General features: G+C 39.8%; 2 protein-coding genes across 5 annotated transcripts in view; both read left to right on the top strand.

The window, feature by feature from the left end:
• mfge8b (milk fat globule EGF and factor V/VIII domain containing b) overlaps window positions 1–12336 on the top strand; it is a 22516-nt gene extending 10180 nt beyond the window's left edge. Inside the window, exons 4-11 of one of the 4 annotated variants that reach the window (XM_088416851.1) lie at window positions 304–336; window positions 3080–3193; window positions 4280–4461; window positions 5491–5646; window positions 6289–6433; window positions 8004–8188; window positions 8781–8936; window positions 10051–12336. In XM_088416851.1, coding sequence (XP_088272977.1) covers window positions 304–336; window positions 3080–3193; window positions 4280–4461; window positions 5491–5646; window positions 6289–6433; window positions 8004–8188; window positions 8781–8936; window positions 10051–10194 — 1115 coding nt within the window. In that variant the 3' untranslated portion in view covers window positions 10195–12336. Of the gene's footprint in view, window positions 1–303; window positions 337–3079; window positions 3194–4279; window positions 4462–5490; window positions 5647–6288; window positions 6434–7985; window positions 8189–8780; window positions 8937–10050 lie in introns of all 4 variants that reach the window. The other 3 variants (XM_088416850.1, XM_088416853.1, XM_088416852.1) reach the window with 3 other exon arrangements.
• Window positions 12128–21075, top strand: hapln3 (hyaluronan and proteoglycan link protein 3). The gene is made up of 8 exons (XM_088416854.1): window positions 12128–12267; window positions 12427–12587; window positions 13108–13167; window positions 18003–18183; window positions 18422–18564; window positions 19423–19830; window positions 19962–20264; window positions 20445–21075. Exons 5-8 carry the CDS (start codon window positions 18426–18428, stop codon window positions 20720–20722), a joined length of 1128 nt encoding a protein of 375 aa, XP_088272980.1. The 5' UTR covers window positions 12128–12267; window positions 12427–12587; window positions 13108–13167; window positions 18003–18183; window positions 18422–18425; the 3' UTR covers window positions 20723–21075.

Here is a 21075-nt window from a genome sequence, read left to right as displayed (position 1 = left end):
GACGTAAAAATACGTTTTTAGGATTGAATGAGTTTTTTTTTTTTTTTTGCACTGTCAATCACAGTCATATAAATTCTTGCCCACCTGGAAAGCAACAGCTGAAATGCGCGTCGACACCATTCACGCAGCTGCCACTCTTCCAGGAGCTTCACATGGGGGTCACCATGGCGTTAGAATTTCTTACGGACACACACGGAGGCAGATGGCCTCAATTTGCTTGCTTGACAGCCTGCGGAATAACAGTGCACATGTGGCGCCAAATGCTACTTGTATTTGATCACGTTTGCCTTATTATCCTTGTAGGTGTCTATGGAGCAGATTTAAGCTCAAGAACAGGTAACAGAAAAATGAATCTGATACGAAGAATGTGAGTCGTGCGTGTGTGTTGCCTTGCCTCACGAGTCTTGACGAGCTAGATGAACTTTTTTGCTTGCTTGCACACATGCATGCTGCATCCTTTACACAGAGATCCCGCAAAAATGCCACATCTGAAAATCTCTTATATTTTGCCACAACAACGTGTAAAAAAAAAAAATCCGGAAACAAGCCTATCCTCCCGACACAACGGCCTTGTTGTACGCCATCTCGTTGACGTCATCTTGATAGTAAAATGGGGGGGGTACTGATAAGATTTACTATCAATTCATCACGTCTGAATTTGGGGCACAGCTGAAAACAAAAAGGTGGAAAAACAGCCACATTTTCAAGTATAACCAATGGAGGGAAAAATACAATAATAAAAGCCAAAGAATGCTATTAATATCTCGGACTCCTAGCCAACAGAAAGTAGCAAACGACGCTTGGCGCTCAGCGCGTCAGCGGCGCCTCTGTTGCCGGGCGGAAGAAATCTCACGTGGAGGCGGAACGGCGAATTAAGTCTGCCCTCTCGACAATGTCACACCGCCGTTCGTGGCAGCGTGTCTGATGCGCTGCCAAATGCGAAAAAAAAAAAAAAAAAGCTTTTACGGCAATCACAAGTAAAACGGGGGCAGTCAAGGTGGCCATTACGGCGTCCACTCGCTCCTATTTGCACGTCTCCAACTTCTTTTCGAACTTGCCAGAGCTCCACAGATTTGATGAAGGCTATGCAGTTGACATCTGGAAAGCGTTTTAAGATTGAATTCAATAAGCGCGGTTGGGTTTGAGCTTCCCATATTGCCTCGAGCTCCCATCACCCCCTTGGCTGGTTTTCCCATAGCAACAGTGGGCATTTTGATTGGAGACGTATAATTTTTCGTTTCTGTTGTTAGTGGGAGGAAGAACCAGGAGGTGGGTGGTTCTATACGGTTGTTAGGGCTGGCGGTATGGAAAAGCAGAACATGAGCAAGATATAGGGGCGTAAGTGCAAGCTTCAACCCGTGCAGTTTTTTTTTTTTTTTTATGCTCGGATGAATATTGAAGATAATATTGACTTTGTAGTGGATTAGGTATGACTAAATCCATTTTGAAAGCCCTTAGTCTTAGATTTGTCTTTCTTGTACCTCCTGATTTGTAATCAGTTTATTAGAGAGGCATTTTTGGCTTACCACAATTTCCCTTTGTTTTTTTTTTTCTTCTATGGAAAATGTGTTTTTTTTTTTTGTCAAACAAATCCTAAAACCACCAGCATCTCAACATGAACATTTATAATTCCGACTGATTATAATCAAGACTATTAAGAGTATTCCTGTGGTAGTTTTTTGTGAAATATGTACCCCGTAATTTAGGATTTAAAATAAATAACTTACAGCGTGTAAGATTTAGTGAGATCCGTTTTTCAATTGTGTGCAAAATGTCTGGGCAACAAGATTGTATACTGATTTAAACTCAGTTTTAATGTATATTTATTCATAGCTTGTTCAAAAAATAGATCTGTATACTGTGCTTAACCCAATGCTTCTCAATTATATTTTGCCAAGCCCCCCTAGGAAAGAGAAAACTTTTCGCGCCCCTCCCCACTTGACGCGCTGACTATAAATAAGATTATTATCTGTAAAAATCGTATACCTAAATCTGTATACTTTTTAACACTAACAAAAGAAAGAAGCAATATATAGCAACTTTCAACAACAGTAAATTACAGCGTTTATACGCATTCACAAAAGAAAAAAGCAATATAAATCAACTTAACAATAACTGTTAATTATAGTGTTTATACAGTATGGGCTACAGCTTAGTCTAAAATTGAAAAAAAAAAAAATTGCACCAAACTGCCTGATACCTAAAAAATAAAAAATGATGAAAATGTTTATTTTATTGCAATTACACTTCACACAACAAAAATAAAGCCTTTTCTCCAGGGTCATCCGCACTCGCCCTGGCATCAGCTTGCCCTTATACAGGTTACAGCTTAGTCTAAAACTGTAAAACTGAGAGAGAAAAAAACGCGCCAAACTGCCTGATACTAAAAAAAAAAAAAAAAATGACGAAAATGTTTATTTTATCGTAATTACACTACGAAAAGCATTTTCCCTGGGGTCATCCGCACCCCCCCTGGCATCAGCCATGGTTTAAATTTTGTGTATAAATTTAATTTTAACATAAATTCATGTAATCTGCTTGGTTCCACTGTTTTCATAATGATTAATTATGCTGAATGCGTTGCTTGTTTATGCTTTTTTTTTTTCTAAAAATAGCTATGTGCGTGGTAGAGATTTGTTTTTGCGTGACAAATGCAAGACTAATTTATGGGCATTCAAATTTGAAGTTCGTCGACGTGCACGTTTGAAGCCACACTGTCATTTTGGCGCCACCCAGTGGTGAAAGAAGGTGCAGACATGAATTGCTGGCACATTCCCCTTATTTGACTCATGAACAATAAAAATGCAATGCTGTGTCTGCAGGTTTGTTTTCCCCCACAGGGCGTGTGCTGGATATGAATCACAAAACCGCATAATTCCCTCAAGAGACACTTTTTCCAAGTAGAAAGAGTTTTCAACCCTCTATCATGTTCCTAATATTTAAAACAACCTCCTGCTTAATCTTCTTTAGCGCAGCCGCAGTCTAGTCAGCATGGCATCAACTAACCTCCTCATAAGTTGCTAATGGTCCGCCGTCGTCCAGTGGTTTGACGCTGACGTATTTGTGTTTTCCTCCGCAGACGTGAACGACTGCGCCAGGCAACCGTGCCTGAACGGAGGCAGCTGCAGGGACCTGGAAGGGGATTTCAAATGCCACTGTCCATCCCCATATGTGGGAAAACACTGTCAGCTGCGTAAGTTTGTACATTCCCCAGGGATGCATTGACATATTTCCTGGGGTTCTTACTCATCCCATCCCAAAGAAACATGTTTGGGGGTTTTTCCCGGTACTTATTTACATTTTTCTTTTTTTAAAGTGTTTGGTTAAACCAGGGTTGACAAATAACTGCTACTAAATGAATTAAGTATTGAAATCATCAAATATTGTAGGTAATAAAGTTCTCAACTACTGAATTGCCTCAAGTATTTACGAAAGAAATCGGATATTTTAGATAAGAAGTGCTAAAGTAAATGATTATTTAATGACTAAAGCTTTCAATTAGTTGTTGAAGTACTAAAGTAAATGGTTGTTTTAGTAATTGATTGCTTTTGTACTTTGTTACATCTGGTAATTGAGTACTTTAACTCTTAATTTATTTAATACCAGCCATTTTTAGGCCCTTGTCAACCCCCCCCCCCAAAAAAGAAGAAGTACTGTACCTGCAATTGCCTGTTTGGCTTCTTAAAAAAATAAAATAAAATAAAATGAATACATTAATTAAAATGGAAAATTTGGTCTTTGGGCTTGAATGAGTTAATTTGGTTAAGTACTCAATTTTGGAAGTACTTTATTAATTATCTAAGTTTTAACTTGCTGTCAACTGAAAATGATCACATGTACTTAGGGATCAGGTAACGACCAATCACAGCTCACCTTGTCACATGAGCAAACCCAGAAAACAGGAAAGCCGTGATTGGTTGTCACCTGCACATGTGATGTCATTTTCAGTCATAGCAAGCAGAGGGCTTTAAAAATACCATACACGAGAAAAAAAAAGAATTATCAATTAACTCAGGGCCCAGTTTGACTTTGACAGTTTTTTGCCTTTGCCACATTTCAAGCTTCAAAGTCTTAAAATCATAATATTTTTGCACATTGTAACTTTTCAATGTGTTATTTTTAAGAAAGTTTAAACTATCATACAAATGTAATTCCTTTAATACTTCTGCTAGGCACCGTTTAGTCACCGATTGTGTCAGCCCGCTAAAAATGGATCTTTGACGCTCATTGGGACAAAGGAGGAAATGTCAACTCATATGAAAGTAAATTTGCGCCACAGGTTGCATTTCCCTGCTGGGCATGGAGGGCGGAGGCGTGGCCGAGACGCAGATCTCCGCCTCTTCCGTCCGTTACACCTTCCTGGGCCTGCAGCGATGGGGCCCCGAGCTGGCGCGCCTCAACATCAAAGGTCTGGTGAACGCCTGGAGCCCCGCCCCCCACGACAAGAATCCCTGGCTGCAGGTCAGACTTCTTCAAGTGATCTTAGATAAGAAAACTGGTTTGGCTGACTCTTGTCTTCTTTAAGGCTTTTCAGTCGTAAAACCTTTTCTCTGTAATTTGATGGCTAAAGTAAATTAATTTTTTAATGTATTTTCATTTATCATATATTGTATCATTATCATTCCTTTTTATTCATTAATGTTACCAAAGCTTTAGTTGCAGTGGCATTTTTAGGAGGAATATTAGTTATTCCTATATAGTTGTATACATATTTAGTTTTTTGAAATATATTATTGTTATTGTCGAAGTTTTATGAGGAAGTGAAATTTCAGAGGGCAAACTTTATTTCTAATTGTTGGAATTTTTATCAGTTTTGTTAGCAGGCATAATATGCTCTCACAAACCTTTTATAATGAACTTTTATCATTTATAATAATAAATTGATGATATAACTAAAGAACTAAGGTCTTTTTTGTGTACGTTTACCTGTTGGTCAGATGACATTCACAAGCTGGGCTGCGATTGGTCGTTACTACATGTGATGTCATTTTCAGTTGACGACAAGTGGCAAAATTTGTTTTAAAAGGTATTTTTTTCAATTATAGATAAAGTATTAACTTTTTACTGCTGTAAATGGCTGAATAGGTGGTCGTTAAAATGGGGGTACATAGAGGTACTCGGGGGGTACGTGAGATTTTAAAATATAATTTAAAATGTAGCATTTGTGCGGAAATCCTTTTTAGAAAAAAATTGAATAGTATATTTTTTTTCTGGAAAATATATTGTGCGTTCATCAAAATAATCATCTATTAAGTATGCTAGTCAATTTCATTCTTCGACAAATCTTTTTGTTGTTTAAAAGAGATTTATGCAAATGAAGTAACAAAGTTTGACAAGATAATGTTCGCTCAGCATTCTGTTTTAAGTCTTTTTTCCCCTCGTCCAAACAAAAACGTTTTGCACTGGTTAGAGGGTACTTGGTTGAAAAAAAAAAAAAAAATCATGAGGGGGTTTGGAAACAAAATGGCTGACAAAATTGCACGACTTCAGGTGAATCTGCAGAGGAAGATGCGCCTGAGCGGCATCGTGACGCAGGGCGCCAGTCGCGTTGGAACCGCAGAGTTCGTCAAGGCCTTCAAAGTGGCCTCCAGCCTGGACGGCAAGACCTACACCATGTACAGGACTGAGGACCAGAGGAAGGACCAAGTAAGAGGATGCATAGTGGTCACACTTGAAAGAGAAAAATTAAATTTGACATCTATCATCGCCAATGGCAGCGAATGGGTTCATTATAAGATTTTATAGTGAAAGTAATATTTCTATGCAAGTAATGCTAAGGTAGTAATTGCAGAAAAATAAGGATTGGCATCATTTATTTATTATTTCAAGCACTTTGATGCACTTGGTTATTTTTTCTGTTTTAGACTAACCTGTAACCTGTATAAACGCTGTAAAAAATGAGTTAACAGTTGTTGAAAGATGATTTGTATTGATTTTCTTTCCTTTTGTTAATGTTAAAAAGGATACGGTTTCGGGTTTAATTATACAACTTTTATAGATAATAATATTATTTTTTGTCAGCACCTATTTTACACATTCAATCCCAAAAATATCCATTTTTCTTCCATTCATCCAAACATTCACTAGTTAGTAAACAGTTATTGAAAATAGATTTAAATTGCTTTTTTTCTTTTGTTTAAAAAATATACAGTTTTAGGTTTACGATGCAATTTTTTATAGTCAAGTAGTTCATAGTGAGAAGCAATGTCTTCCTATAGAAGCAATGTCTTACTGTCACAACATAACCACCAGAGGGCGCATTTTTTCAATTGGTCCTTCTGTCCGCAGATATTTACTGCCAACGTCGACAATGACAGCACCAAGACCAACGTGTTTGACCCGCCGATCATTGCTCAGTACATCCGCCTGATCCCTGTGGTGTGCCGCAAGGCCTGCACCCTGCGCCTGGAGCTCGTGGGCTGCGAACTCAACGGTAAATAAGCGCACAAACCGTCAACCGATTTGATCGGGATCTTTTCCTATCTTTGCTTGGACGAGAAGCGACTATCCCAGAAGATGACGTCACTTTGTAATCAGGAGTTCCACGAATCAAAACCACATGATCTCGCAACATCAATAGTGCGAGTTTTGATGGCGAACACATTTCTTTCAGCATCCCGCTTGCGTCTTTGAAGTGTTTTTTTTTTTTTTTTTTAGTGTTCATTAACTCTGCTTGTGTGGACCTCACATTCCTCATTTCCCAGCTGGACCTTTCAAGTTTTAACTAGCATGTGCGTGTGTGTCCTTTACTTCCGACACGAATGCTATGACTAGCGCATGATGGCTTGATTTTGTGCAAGTGGGGAAAAAGGGAAAGCATCTCAAAGGAGCAACTAAAGATTTTATCGGAGGAATACCAAGAATCAGGTTTTCTCATAAAAACACCCAAATCCCACGCTAAGGCGTATTCCATCCGTATATTTCCTGGGATACTCAACTTATTTTATGCAGTTTAAAAAAAATACTTTGTCTACAGTTAATTCGATAACAAAATTATGTTTTACATTTTTTTTTCACTTCCTGTTGACTGAAAATGACGTCACATGTCCTTAAAAAGTGTGTGTGTAAGATTTAGACCGTTTTTCATTACGAACAGCAGGAGGTGCTGCATTTACCATTGTCAGCTATAACAAAATGGCCGCCTCCAGAGGAGTGCCACCCGCCATATTACATATTGCAAATTACGTATTATTTTTAAAAATTGCCATTACTTCTGTGAAATTTTAGGGAAATGCTATAGTTGAATATGTATGTAGATCTTTCTTTCAGATAATCTTTAATTTTGGGGATTTTTTTTGTTTTTGTTAGATTTGTTTATCATAAGTGCTGGTAGTATTGGTACAAGGTATCGGTGAATACTCAAAAATTGAGTCCTCATGCTTCTATCTGGCTGAAAGCGCTAATGAATATCCTTCACCGAAAAATTTGAGAGCAGTGTCTATTCATTTTTTATTTTATTTTAATATTTTAATGAATGATTAGATGATGTATTAATTTACCATTTTATGCATTATGTTTTATTAAATTAATGAATTGATTATTACTATTTTATTGTAATTATATTTTTATTTAGTGTGTTTTATTTTATTTGACTGTCATTTATTGATTCGGTTAAAATGTATAGCACAAAAGTTGTCACGCTAAATGTTTAACAAACATTTCCTTCTGAATGCGATGTTTTTAAATTACAAAGTTAAACACAACTGAACTCAGGCAGTGACGGTTCTGTAGTGCTAAAAGACTGCGTTTGAGATGCCGTGATCGTTCTCCAAGCTTGCCCGTAGCGACTTGATGATTCACCATGTAATTGCACGCCGTAGAATTCACATCTGCTCATCTCATTCTCTGCATCGCCGTCATCCGTTTGCCGCTGCTTAACATCACCCGCTGGCCTGCTTCCCCTGTCTATCATCCTGTATTTTTTTTTCTCCCCCATCCCCTCTCTCTTTCTGTCATTCCCCTCTCCATCTGGGCCTCAATTTCAGTGTCCTCAAACACTTCAGGTTGCTCAGAGCCCATGGGCATGAAGTCCCGACTGGTGTCGGACCAGCAGATCACGGCTTCCAGCATGTTCCGCACCTGGGGCATTGAGCCGTTTACGTGGTACCCGCACTACGCGCGGCTGGACAAACAGGGCAAGACCAACGCCTGGACCGCCGCCACCAACAGCCGATCGGAGTGGTTGCAGGTAGGAGCAAATTTCCATTCGTAACTCATTCAATGCCAGCGGCGTATTTTCACGTTTTTTTTTTAAGGAGTCAGGACATTCAGTCTGGATTTAGTATTTAAGTACCTGGAAATTAATGTTCTTAATGGGCTTAAGTTTCAATTCAAGACTTAAGTATCTGGTATTTAATGCCTGAAGTCTTAAACGTGAAAATACCTCCCTGGCATTGAATGAGTTAACACTGGAAGTGAAAAAAAAGTTTAAAAAAGATGTTCACTTTTCAACTTGATTTAGGGCTGGACAATTAATGGAATTTTAATCGCAATCACGATATTGGCTACCATGATTAATTAAGATGATCCTCGGCCACATTAACTTTTTAAAAGTCAAGCACTTTTTTTTTTTTTATTATAGGTCAAATTAAGCACTTTTCCATCCTACCACCAGAGGGCATATAGACAATAAATAGACATGTTGATGAATAACATGATGAATAATCATAATAAAATAATGGGGATTATTATTTTGGCCATACATGTGCAGCCCTGATTACATTCTTGTGTTTTCTCCACCTGTATATTTTAAATGGATTTTTTTTTTTTTAACGTTCAAGGTGGACCTGAAGTCTCCCAAAAAGCTCACGGGAATCATCACACAGGGAGCCAAAGATTTTGGCAACGTCCAGTTTGTCTCGGCCTTCAAAGTGGCTCACAGCGACGACGGGCAGACCTGGACCATCGTGAAGGACGAGACTACAAACAATGACAAGGTTTGACCCAAGTTGCCATGTCTTCTAGTTCACTATGCTACACTTTGGAAGCCAAAATAAGAATTTTCGCTGGTCTCTATAAACACTTTTGCACTATTGTGTCCATACTTTGGACAAATACTTCCACATTTTATCTACAGTATTTTAGCCAAGGAATTGCAAACTTCTGGGAGTGTGGTTGTTAAGTGGCCGTACTATGTTGAACTTTGATTTGTTGTCGCCATCTGGGTGAAATTTCAGCTCCCTAGTGTCTTCTTTCAAATCTTTGATGTAAGATGAAGTGGACAAAATTGTGAGATAGTTTGTCTAGTCTTTTGATCTTTATATCAAAGGCATTTCACAGCCAAGGGAAAGCATTGAAAGAAGATGCTAGGGAGCTGAAATTTCACCCAGATGTTGACAACATTTCAAAGTTCTACATGGTATGACCACTCAGATATCACGCTAACAGGAGTTAAATTCTGTCTCTGGGTTATTCACTATTTATTCACTTACAGTTTATCTTCCTTTAATTTAGAACAATCAAAAACAGCAATTTATTCACACTATTAATAAATAAAATGGCTGTTTCTGGGTTATTACTTCACTATTTCTCTTGCAGTTTCTTTTCCTTTAATTCAGAGCAATCTAAAATAGCAATTTATTAAACCTATTTATTCATAAATAACATTTCTATTTCTGGGTCAAAAGAAACAGTTAAAAAAGGGAACAAATGCAAAAAAAATGTTCAATCTCTAATTCGCGGATTTCGGTTAATGCGGGTATTTTTGGGAATGTATCCCTCAAGATAAATTTGGGAACACTAACTACAATAAATAAATCACTATTCGAAGTAACATTCTCAAAACACCATAACTGAGGCAGGATGTGGAAGGTGGAATTCATTGTATCTCCTCTAGATGGCAGTGTACAACACTTTTCTCTGTCATGGCTTTTGATTAGGTACAATTGTGATTTAAAAGTGCATAAGCAAAAGCCCTTACAGATTTGACACAACTTCATTTCTGTTCTTGTTTCTGTTTTTGTTCATTCTTCGGTATACCCCGAAGTAAAATATGTGCCTTTAGTCTTAGTGTCCGTCGTCTCACTTTTTTTGACCTCTCAATCAATTCAGATCTTCCCCGGCAACAGCGACAACAACGTCCACAAAAAGAACCTGTTTGAGCCGGCGCTCTTCGCCCGCTTCGTGCGCATCTTGCCCTGGGAGTGGCACGAGCGCATCACCCTGCGCGTGGAGCTCCTGGGCTGCGACGAGTAGCGGCCGTTTCCTTCGTTTCTCTACCTCCACATTCCTCATACCCCCCACCCTTCTCCCCCTCGCTGTGCCTGCACTGCCTCGTCCTTGGCTGTAGAGGGCAGTAAACACCGCTTAGAAAGAAGAAGAGTCCTCATGGCTGGAGTCTCTCCTCCCTTGAATTTGAACCACTTCAGCCTCTGCCTAGGTCCCACTGCAGGATGGATGGGCGCCGTCTGCAGAAGCTCCCGCCAGCCGGTGATGTATATAAACTCCCCGCTCTCCTCTTTACTGGTTTCCCAGGCAACTCTTTTGTTCATCGCAACCGTCTCCTTTTTCGCCGGAGTTTGCAGATTATCGTTGCGGTTTATCAAGCTGCAGACACAATAAATCGCAAAGGCACACAAGTCTGTGGCCAAACTGAGCACAACAAACAAAAGAGTTGCTTTGCGGCCTAAGGCGTGAGCCAAAAGCTTTGTTGGCCGCCTGACTTAACATTATCAACACTTACGGGACAGTCGTTGAATTTAACCAGGTTGCCGTAATCTTCTCTTGACTTTTTTTTATTGTTATTTTTTCACTCCCGTCTTGACGGGACGATCAGAACGCCGGCGGCGTATTCTAGCAGAACTGCATCCAAATGCTACTGAGACATTTCATCAACTAATTATAGTCTTGTGCTCACCATTTTCACTTGTATGGCACTTTTGTTAGTTGTGTTTGCTTGAATCCTCCTGAGAGCCGGCCTATTCCTTTGTGTCCACTGTTGCGTCCATTTTGTCTCGGCAAAGGGAACTGCCTCCCATCCAAACACGTTTAGCATTTTCACTCATCTTTCAAGGTCAACAGAATATCGGGTGCCGTATAAATATGGGTGGTATCATATGAAAGATCGACTTCCATTCTTCAGTTAGAGTTGACGTAGGTAACGGCTGTGTCGTAAGTGTGGAAACACTGCCATCCAATGGACACAGTTATCACTACGGTGCTTATTTTCTTATGTTAGGGAAGCATTAGTCAAGTGTGTCAGCGACTCTCCATTAAAAAAAAAAACACATATTGGACAAGAATTTTATGATTTATTTTTGTATACTATATTAGAAGACGAGCATTCTCGTCCATGGCACTGAATGAGTTAGTTTATTTGCCAAATATTTATACTTCATTTTACAGTTTTTTTTTTTTTTTTGAGAAACAGCTAAATATCTTTCCATCAATCAATAGTTTGAGATTTATCCCAGTAACCCAAGATACATAAAATATCAGCCCCCTGCACTGAATAGCAGCCAAATCCCATCTTTACATTCACAACTTGAACAGGAGAATCTATCATAAAATCACCGTGTTTTTAGGCAGTAACTTTGGAATTATTCATGTGATATTGTCTGTAAAACTTAATGATCTTTAATCACTACAGTCTTACGGCAATATAATTGTAGATAGTTCATATGCATTTTTTTTTTTGCATGTATAGAAACGCTCTGCAGTATGTAAATCAAATATTACTAACAAATTGTATTTTGGGCCGCTTAAAATGGACAAAGGGACACAAATGGCCCCCGGGCCATAGTTTGGAGACCGGTGCAGTGCCCCAAAAACAAATGTTTATTGCAGTGGACGCAAATAAAAAGGCTGAGTCTCTGAAGGATATTAAAGAGAGAGAAAAAAAAAACACATTGTGGTCAAGGACAATGCCGATGTAAACAAAGAAATCCAGTAGACTCCCTTAGAGCTAAGCTCCTTTTGGGCTTCATTTTTTTTTTTTTTCTCCCACCTCCGCTGCACACGTGACACATGCCATCTTTTCCACCCCCATAAATTATGAATTATGGGCTCGTGCAATATTATGCGATCGTGCCACGCAGGTTCCGATAACGACGCGTATTAATGCGGCGTGAAAAATGCATGAGGGGGAAGGTCGCCAAACACTGAACAACGTGGCACACTAATGATGCTTTCAATCTGACCACACTTTCATGTAAATATCACCTTTCCCTCTTCTGCTTTTCTATAGTTTGTTGAAAATATGACATGGATGTATTTTTATGGTGTTTTGTGCGCTTCCCTGCACTACTGGACTGGATCCGCCGGATTCCGGTAAAGTCCCATGTTTGGCCTTTGTATCGTTAAAACAAACAACAATAAATAAATAAATGTTGAAATGTACTCACTCCATCCAGGCGCTTTTTTTTTTTTTTTTTTTTTCGGGGCGGGGGGCAAACACTGAACTGATTGCAGCTGTTTTCCATTTAAAAGGTGCAAGATGAAAAGCACCGAGACGGACGTTTTGCCTGTTTAGCATTTAACCCCCCACAAGCCCCCAGGGAGCCACGCGCACGTCTAATCTGCCTTCCCACCACGCCGTCCTGCTCATGGTATCTTCTCGGCCTCATTATGCCGCTTTGAAGGTCATTCAAGTAAGTGTCGATAGCTCACATATGGAAATACGCGCGTAAGATTGCCCCCTAGCTCGTGTGTACATAAGCAAGTATATAATGAGCTTGTCGTCGCTGCCAGGCAGAATCAGAAAATAATAATAATAATAAAAAAAAAAAAGCTTCTTGCATCATTCATGTTTTGCGGAGTCCTTGGTCTCCAAAAACCGACGCTTTTCAAAAGGACCCCAACTATGGCAAGTTTGGCAAAACAATAGTATTGCATTGTAGAAGTTGGCAAGTTTCAACACTTAAAATTGCTCAATAATTCATAAAAAAATAAAAATGCTCACATGTGGACTGATTAATAGGATAGTTTTGAAAAAAAAAAAGCTTTTCGGGAGACGCCAATAAAGGCTGTTTTTTTCAAACGATAGTGTTGCGTTGTAAAAGGTAAAAAAAAAAAACATGTGGCCAGACCAATAGGAGAGGTTTTTTTTTTGAAGGGGGGGGGGGCTTCACCAAAATGGAAGTGAAAATGCCTCTTGACGTTTTTTCCCAGCTTTTCAACCTCTGGACAAAAATCTTTTCGGAAGACGCCAATAAAAGACGCCAGTAAAAGGTAAAAAAAAAAAACAAACATGTGGACAGACCAATAGGAGAGTTGTTTTTTTTTGGGGGGGGGGGGGGGGGGGGGGGTCACCAAAATGTAAGTGAGAATGCCTCCTGATGTTTCAGCAGACCCCAACAATTTCAAGTTTGCCCAACCAACAGCATTGCATCGTAAAAGTGAGCAAGCCAGGCTCTGTGGGTGGAGCTAAACATTTAACTCCGCCCACAATGAGCACTTTCTTTCTTTTTTTTTTTTTTTGCATTTCTTGTTAAACTTACTTAGTGGCTTTAATGATGTGTCGGCTTATGACGTCAGGATTATTTTTAAAATGCTTTTATTGAACATCGGAAATTGAAAAAAACACCCCTCAGTTAGTTGGGGGCGGAGCTAACTATTGTTCGATAACAGGTGGGTGAACGAGACATTGTACGCACCTTCACTAGTCTAAACATGGCATTCTGTCATTGTGTTCATGGAATACAAATTAGGCAGCAAAATCCACCACAGGGGGCGGCCATTTTGCTGCTCGCTATCAACAGAAAATGAACTCACAGTTAATCGGCGCTTATACCGCAGCCAATCACGGCTTAGCTTGCAAACATCACATGAACAAACTCGGAAAACCTTATTCGGTCGTGACCTCTGCCCCGAGCAACTGTGATGTCATTTTTAGTGTACGGCAGATAACAAAATGACAAAGTGAGCTGGAGTAAAACAGCTACTTTATTTCTTTTCCGCTATTCAAGTGGAGACTAGCGTAGAACATGATAAGGAGACGGCACCTTTCGAAATTTTCGGGCGTGTACGCTTCCGTCGACGCCAAAGCGTGAAACTCGATAGCGGCGTCGGGAGGAGGAGGGTTGGGACGGCTCCCTTTTTTTCCCAGCTTTTCAACCTCTGGACAACCTTCAATGACTCATTATCCAGTGGCCCTCAAGGCAGATTCACTGTTGAGGACCCTCGGGAGTAAAACTCCCGACTCTCCCGCCCGCTCGTAAACAGCTCCGGATTGATTGCCAAACGCTCGGCGCGCCTTCTAGGAATACCGCCGTCCGCACCTTTTCTTTGCCGCTTGTCCTCGCTAATCCAGAACGTTTCAATTTGGAGGCGCTTTGGTTTTATTTCGAGCGTATGCTTATGCATGAAGAAATGTGCTATGTGGAGGAGTGTCTTGTATTCTCCCTAAATAGCTCCTACTTGAAAGAAATCAGCGGGAGCGAACAAATTTAGAGTTGGCGTGAAGTGTGTTGGGCTGTCTGTGTGGCGTTTTCAGCCACAAATAATCCCCCCTATAGAATGAACATTTTTAGAGCATTTTGATAGATCTTTTGAGGCCCATAGGATGTTATTGTGTTGGGTATTCAATGTCAACACAAGCACTAGTTACTCTGGTCAAATAATAATAATAGAAAATAATAATAATCAATAACATCGTCATCAATGACAGCGAATACATTTATTTACTTGCAGCTCAGTAAAAATGGATCATTGATGTTTATATCCGCCTGTGGCAGTCAGTGAGTTAATTACTGTTTAAAGAATAAACTGATTTGAATGCAAACAAAAACAAATGTTGTGTTTAGTATGATTAAAATAATAATAAAAAAAAGAGGCGACGCCACTAAAAAAAATTCTGGCTGTACTTCTGTGTCAGCACCAAACCTGTAAAAAGAAAGAGAAGTTTATTTTATTTGTGGGCTTGATTTTCAGTTATTTAGTCATTTAAAAAATTGTTGTTTTGATAATTGATTGCTTTATTAATAAAATCAAGATAGCAAATATAAAATAATAAAAATAATGTATAAATAATATATATATATATATATATATATATAATATATAATATATAAAATCAACAATGTAAAATAAATAACATTTAATAATAAAAAATAAATAAAAAATCTAAAATAAAATATAAAAAATGTAATGCAAAAAGTAACAATAAATTACAATAAATATAACATATGATAAAGTATCTTGATTATATTAAAAATAATATATAATAATCACTTTAGAAAATCAATCAATCAAATAAAAATGTAAAATGAATGATGAATAAAATCTAAATGAATAAAATTTAAAAATAATGCAAACTATCACAATATAAATATAAAAATGTAATGACAATAAATATCAAGTATAATAACGTAATATCATGTATAATATTTTTTTTTAGAAAATACATCAAAGAAATGTAAGAATGTAAAATAAAAATAATCATGAATAAAATCTAACACAATTATAAAAAATATGCAAAATATAACAATTGTATGTATAAACATACAATTATATAAAAAAGTACATTATTAAAATATACATTAATATTGAGTAATTTAGTTAGATCTGGTAGAGTAATTGTAATAAAAGAAAATAAAAATAGTGGAACAACAAACCTATAATATAATGACCATTTAAAACAATGAATGTTTGTCAACTGTTTCGATTCCAATTCGCCCGCGGCAATGAATGAGTTAATCAGGTGACTGCAACATCAAGCTCCTCTCTTTCCACCTTCCCGCTTGGGGAAAAATCATCCTGGAAAAGTCAGCTTCCGTTTCATGGCGGTCGCATTCCCGAGAGGAACGGGACTATTTCTGCTCACGTCACGCTCACGCGATGAAGGCCATTTGAAATCCTCGCTTACTATATCTGGCTCATCTTCACGTGCGTGCGTGGGGGAGCGCCAACTTCACAAAAACTGCGGGAAATTGGCCTTCCGCCGCATCTGACTTTCCTAGCGTTAAATCAAGTTGACGCTTACTTCCTCTCTAATGTACACACGCGCTGCGCTACCTTTTAGAACTTGTGTAATGACAGCGTGTCCGGAACGCACAATGGACGTCTGGGCTACTCACAAACACAAACAAACGGCACGCCGGATGGGTTTGAGTGTCGCGGGCCAAATTATAGTCCTCCGCGTGCTTTGACAATGGGGGTGGTTTTGGGGAGAGGGGGGGGCGCTGGTATTTGTGGCCCGGGGCGGAAGCTTTCATGTGCGGCCCTGGGAAGATAACGGCTTAGGGACGTACACCGGCTTCACGGTGAAGCGCTCACACGTTCCATTGTTGAGGAATTGTCAACAAAAGCCGGACTTTCACATTTTCCTCCGTCCCCCATAAATGGAATGCCGAGCTGGCGACCTATCAAATGACATCCAAAATCTCCTTACTAAGGTGTTTTTGGAATACGTTGAAAGAAAAATCTGCAAGCTGTTCAAATTCACAACACAATTCTTTTTTTATAGTCTTATTTTGTTATTGTTGCGCAGCGCTTCTCGAAAAGTGGGTTAGGGACCCCACGAGGCGATGCCGGTTTGGGGGGGGGTCTCATCTTGCATTGTCATTGTTATTTCAGATACACTGATGCACTTGAATTTTTTTTTTTTAATTTTAGACTAACCTGGAACCTGTATACAGCAACACTTGTTTTTTTCTTTCAATTTTAGACTAACCTGAAACCTGTATACAGCAACACTTGTTTTTTTCTTTCCATTTTAGACTAACCTGTAACCTGTATACAGCAACACTTGTTTTTTTCTTTCAATTTTAGACTAACCTGGAACCTGTATACTACTATAAGAACCTTTTTTTATCATTTACAAAATCATATCACGGGCCGGATTAAACCAGTTTGCGGGCCAAAACCAGCCCGCGGGTTGTATGTTTGACACCCCTGGTGTTTACGTTCATTTTCCCCCATTTTGATGATGTTATTTTAAAAAAGTAGAATGTCCGTCAGCATGCGAGTGAAAAATGCGCAAGGGAAGCAGGTCGCTGAAAGATTTTCGAGGTGTTTTGGCCGAGATTGAGTTCGGGGCTCGGTGTCAGGAGGGCGCCCAACATCTGCGCTTCACTCAGCCGCGATGGCGTTTTCTCTGCAGCACATTGTCCACGCAAGCCTCCCTCGCGTCCAATCTCGCTCTTGTTTTCCACCGCCGTAACGCCGCTTGACGACGGCGACGTACGTTCCGCTCGAGACCTCGGCAAAACACAAGTGACCTTTGACCAACGTGGTGGCGAGCCCGCCGAGCGATTTGGTTCGCTTGTATTGCGGAAAATCGACTTTGAACTGTTTGGACAGCCATGTCCACGAAAAAACTAATACCCTCTGGGTGCCACAAGGTGGTGGTAAAGAGCTATTTTTTTTTCGAGTGGTTCTCAAATGGAAGTACTAGTGCCCCTGGAGGTACTTGAAGGAACTTCAGGGGGTACTTGAGGTTTAAAAAACAAACATGCAAAAATTCTTCAAAAATTTTGCTTGAATTAATTGTTTCAGGAAAATATAACTTCAATACTCTTTATGTTCAGTATGTTATTCAATCTCATTATTGTAAAATGCCAGAGAATGGTTGGACCCAATCTTTTATGTTCCACCTCTCGTCACCTGTCAAGTTAAGGATTTTTTTTTTTTTGAACAGATCTCCACGATGATCCCAAAAGTTTAATACTTTTCTGTGGACAAATACATATTTATAATTACTTATTTTTGAGAACAGTTCTGACACGTTATATTGATTATTTTTTGTGGACAGATATTTATTCATATTTACTGTAAGTTAATGATTTATTTTTGTGAACAGATCTCTACTGTAACGCCAAAACCAAACGCTTTATGTTTAATATTTTTCTGTGGACGAATACTTATATAAATTATACTTAAACTACTAATAAAAGTACCTGGGATGGTTTGTTTTGACACTTATGAAAACGTCAATTTCTAAATTTCCAGCTTTACATAATTGTTTGTAAATTGTGAAGACTAATTTCCTTAATTGTCATCTACTACTGTGTCACTTGAGGTATTTTTTTATTTTATATATTTATTTTTTTACCGTGTCACTTGAGGTCACAGTGTGGAGCAAGCCGCGATGACGTCACCGCGACGGCGACGAGGAGGAGGAGGAGGAGACGATCAAGTCAACACACACACACACACACACACACTCGATCCATATTGACGCGCACACACATGCCGTGAGTGAGTGAGTGGCCAACAGTATTTCTTTACACGTTCTTCTCGCAGACGGTGAGTTTAATCGACCTGTCAATATTTATTTTTTGTTTGCTTGTAGAAGCGCTAATTATCAGAAACTTTGGTGTGATTTGGTGATGAGCGCAGAGGACGCCTTGAACGGCAATATTTTTTTGTTTTATGCATAATTTTATGAATTCGCGTTTTGACGTTTTGAGAGTCGCTTATTTTTGCATGTGATTGACCACCCTGTTGGTAGTTAGTTAGTGGATTTTTTTTTAATGTCTTTTAGAGTAATGCTCGGTGGTCTCTTGCGCCCTCTGTTGGCCGCCTGCGGACTCGTGATGCTGTCCGCTGTCGACGCCGCCGTCCACTTCAACTACAACAACGGCTTCTACTATCATGACGTCAGCAACAACAACGGAAACGGAGAGAGTAAGCGCTCAACATTTTTTCATTAGGAATGTGTCAAAGATTTTCATATGTGATTTGAGATAATGTTGTAAATCACAATTTCACACTATTAACATCTTATCAGCAACAATTATTTATAATATTATAATTTTGAGATTCACGTTTAATTTATTTAATCCCAAATACATTTTTCACCATCTTTCAAGTCTAAAAATTCAAGACTAGTTATTTATATACAATTTCTCCAATTTTTTTTTTCATGTCTTTGGAAAAAAAGAGTGCCTAGGTATTAATAAACTCAAGTAATCAAATATTTAGGTAATCAAGTACTAAATTAAATGAGTACTTTAAGTAATTCTGCGCTAAAGTACTAAGAGTCCCACAATTCAGTACTAGGTATTCAATTACTTGAGGAAAATAAGTACTCAAGTCATTAAATACTTAAGTAATTGATCATTTTAGGTAAACACTGAAGTAATCGATTATTTTTAGGTAATTACGTTCCAAAGTAATTGATTATGATAAGTTTACATATATAGATCGATAGATAGATAGATAGAAGCTAAAAAAAATCTTTACAAAATGTCTTCTACGCAGAACCTCTTGTCTGTTTATTGTTTCTTTGTTTTTTTTTTTACAATTTGAACCCTAAAAAATCAAATTAAAAAAATCTAGTATAATAAGTGCAAACAGTTGTTTTCATTTGCAAGTACAATCAATTTGCATTGATTTATTTTTGGAATTCTCAAACGTTGATTCAGGTCATTCATTCTATTTAAAAAAAAAAACATTTAAATTGAGTCAATATTTTGTTCAACATCTTAAACCAATTGATTTGTTTAATTTTTGAATTGTGTTGCATGTCACGTCTTCCCGCAGTCTATTTTAACGGCGTCCGTTTGTACGTGGAGTCCCCGCAGCCGTCCGTGTCGGCCACTAGGGGCAGCAGCGTCACCCTTCCCTGCCACTTCCACTACGAACCCGAACTGAGCGAGCCGCGGCGGACGCGGGTCAAGTGGTCGTGGTTGCCCGCCAACGCCGTCGCCGAGCCCTCTTACCCCTCGGCGGCGTCGACCTTCGCCATGGAAACCCAGGTGATGGTCGCCATGGGCAACCGCCACCGCAGCTACGGTGGATTCCGCGGTCGGGTCCGCCTGCGCCGATCCGCGCCGGGCGACATGTCGCTGGTCATCAACGAGCTGCGTCTCAACGACACGGGCCGATACCGCTGCGAAGTGATCGACGGGTTGGAGGACGAGAGCGCCACCGTGGAACTGGAGCTGAGAGGTGAGCGGATCGGATTGACCAGCTCCTCACAGAATCGAGACGGACGGGCTGGGTGGGGGCGAAGGGCAAGGGTGGAGGCATCCAAATCGCCCCCGCTTTTACAACTGAGTCATTTCTCCTCTTGGTTGCAGGTGTGGTGTTTCCGTACTATTCCAACAAAGGACGCTACCGCTTTAACTTCCTGGGGGCCCAGCAGTCGTGCCAGGACCAGGACGCCACCCTGGCTACGTTCGAGCAGCTCTTCACGGCGTGGGACGAGGGCCTGGACTGGTGCAACGCCGGCTGGTTGGCCGACGGGACCGTGCAGTACCCCATCACCGCGCCCCGCGACGGGTGCGGGGGCTCGGATTTGGCGCCGGGTCTGCGCAGCTACGGTCAACGGCATCGCCTCCTCCACCGCTTTGACGCCTTCTGCTTTTCAGCTTCCATCAAAGGTCTGGATCATGATTTAAAACAATACTTAACCAAATTTATACATGGTTTAAAACAATACTTAACCAAATTTATATATATATATATATATATATATATATATATATATATATATATATATATATATATATGTGAGCCTGCCTGTGGGTGAAATGTTGAAGCGTGTAGTCTTCTTTCCACAGGGACCGTCTTCTTCCCAGCGAGTCCGACCAAGCTAAACTTCACGGAAGCGCAGCAGGCGTGTTTGGCCAACTCAGCTCACATTGCCAAAGTGGGCCAGCTGTACGCCGCTTGGAGGCTAACGGGATTGGATCGCTGCGACGCAGGCTGGCTAGCGGACGGTAGCGTCCGCTACCCCATCACCAAACCCCGCGCTAACTGCGGGCCGGCGGAACCGGGGGTGCGCAGTTTTGGCTTCCCTCCGCGCCACCAGAAATTTGGTGTCTACTGCTATCGCTAAGTGGTAATCTGAGAGGTTAGCGTTAGCTTTAGCCTAAAAGAACGCAGGCATTATTGAGGCCTTTTGAGTTTTTTGCGCTCCTTTTGCTTTTACTAAGACCACAAATGACTGTGCTGACAACTTTTTGAATGACTGCACAGTACTGGGTTTGGGTCAGGGGGTTTTCCACGTCTGTAAAACTTCTTGACTGGTTGTGACGATTGAGGGCAGCAAAAACGACTGTGGAGCATTGCAGCTAACAGTGCTAACAAGTAAGCTAATTTTAGCATGTGTGTTTGGTCTTGAACAGGTTTTTGTTAAATATCAAATGCCATTTGGGGTTTTTACTGAACATAAACATGTTTTCATGAATA

The sequence above is a fragment of the Hippichthys cyanospilos genome, chromosome 6 (assembly GCF_059441005.1).
Source record: "Hippichthys cyanospilos isolate Australia breed blue-spotted pipefish chromosome 6, RoL_Hcya_1.0, whole genome shotgun sequence".
Taxonomy (NCBI): domain Eukaryota; kingdom Metazoa; phylum Chordata; class Actinopteri; order Syngnathiformes; family Syngnathidae; genus Hippichthys; species Hippichthys cyanospilos.
The sequence above is the reverse complement of the archived record's forward strand: the minus strand, read 5'-3'. Positions and strand labels throughout refer to the sequence as shown.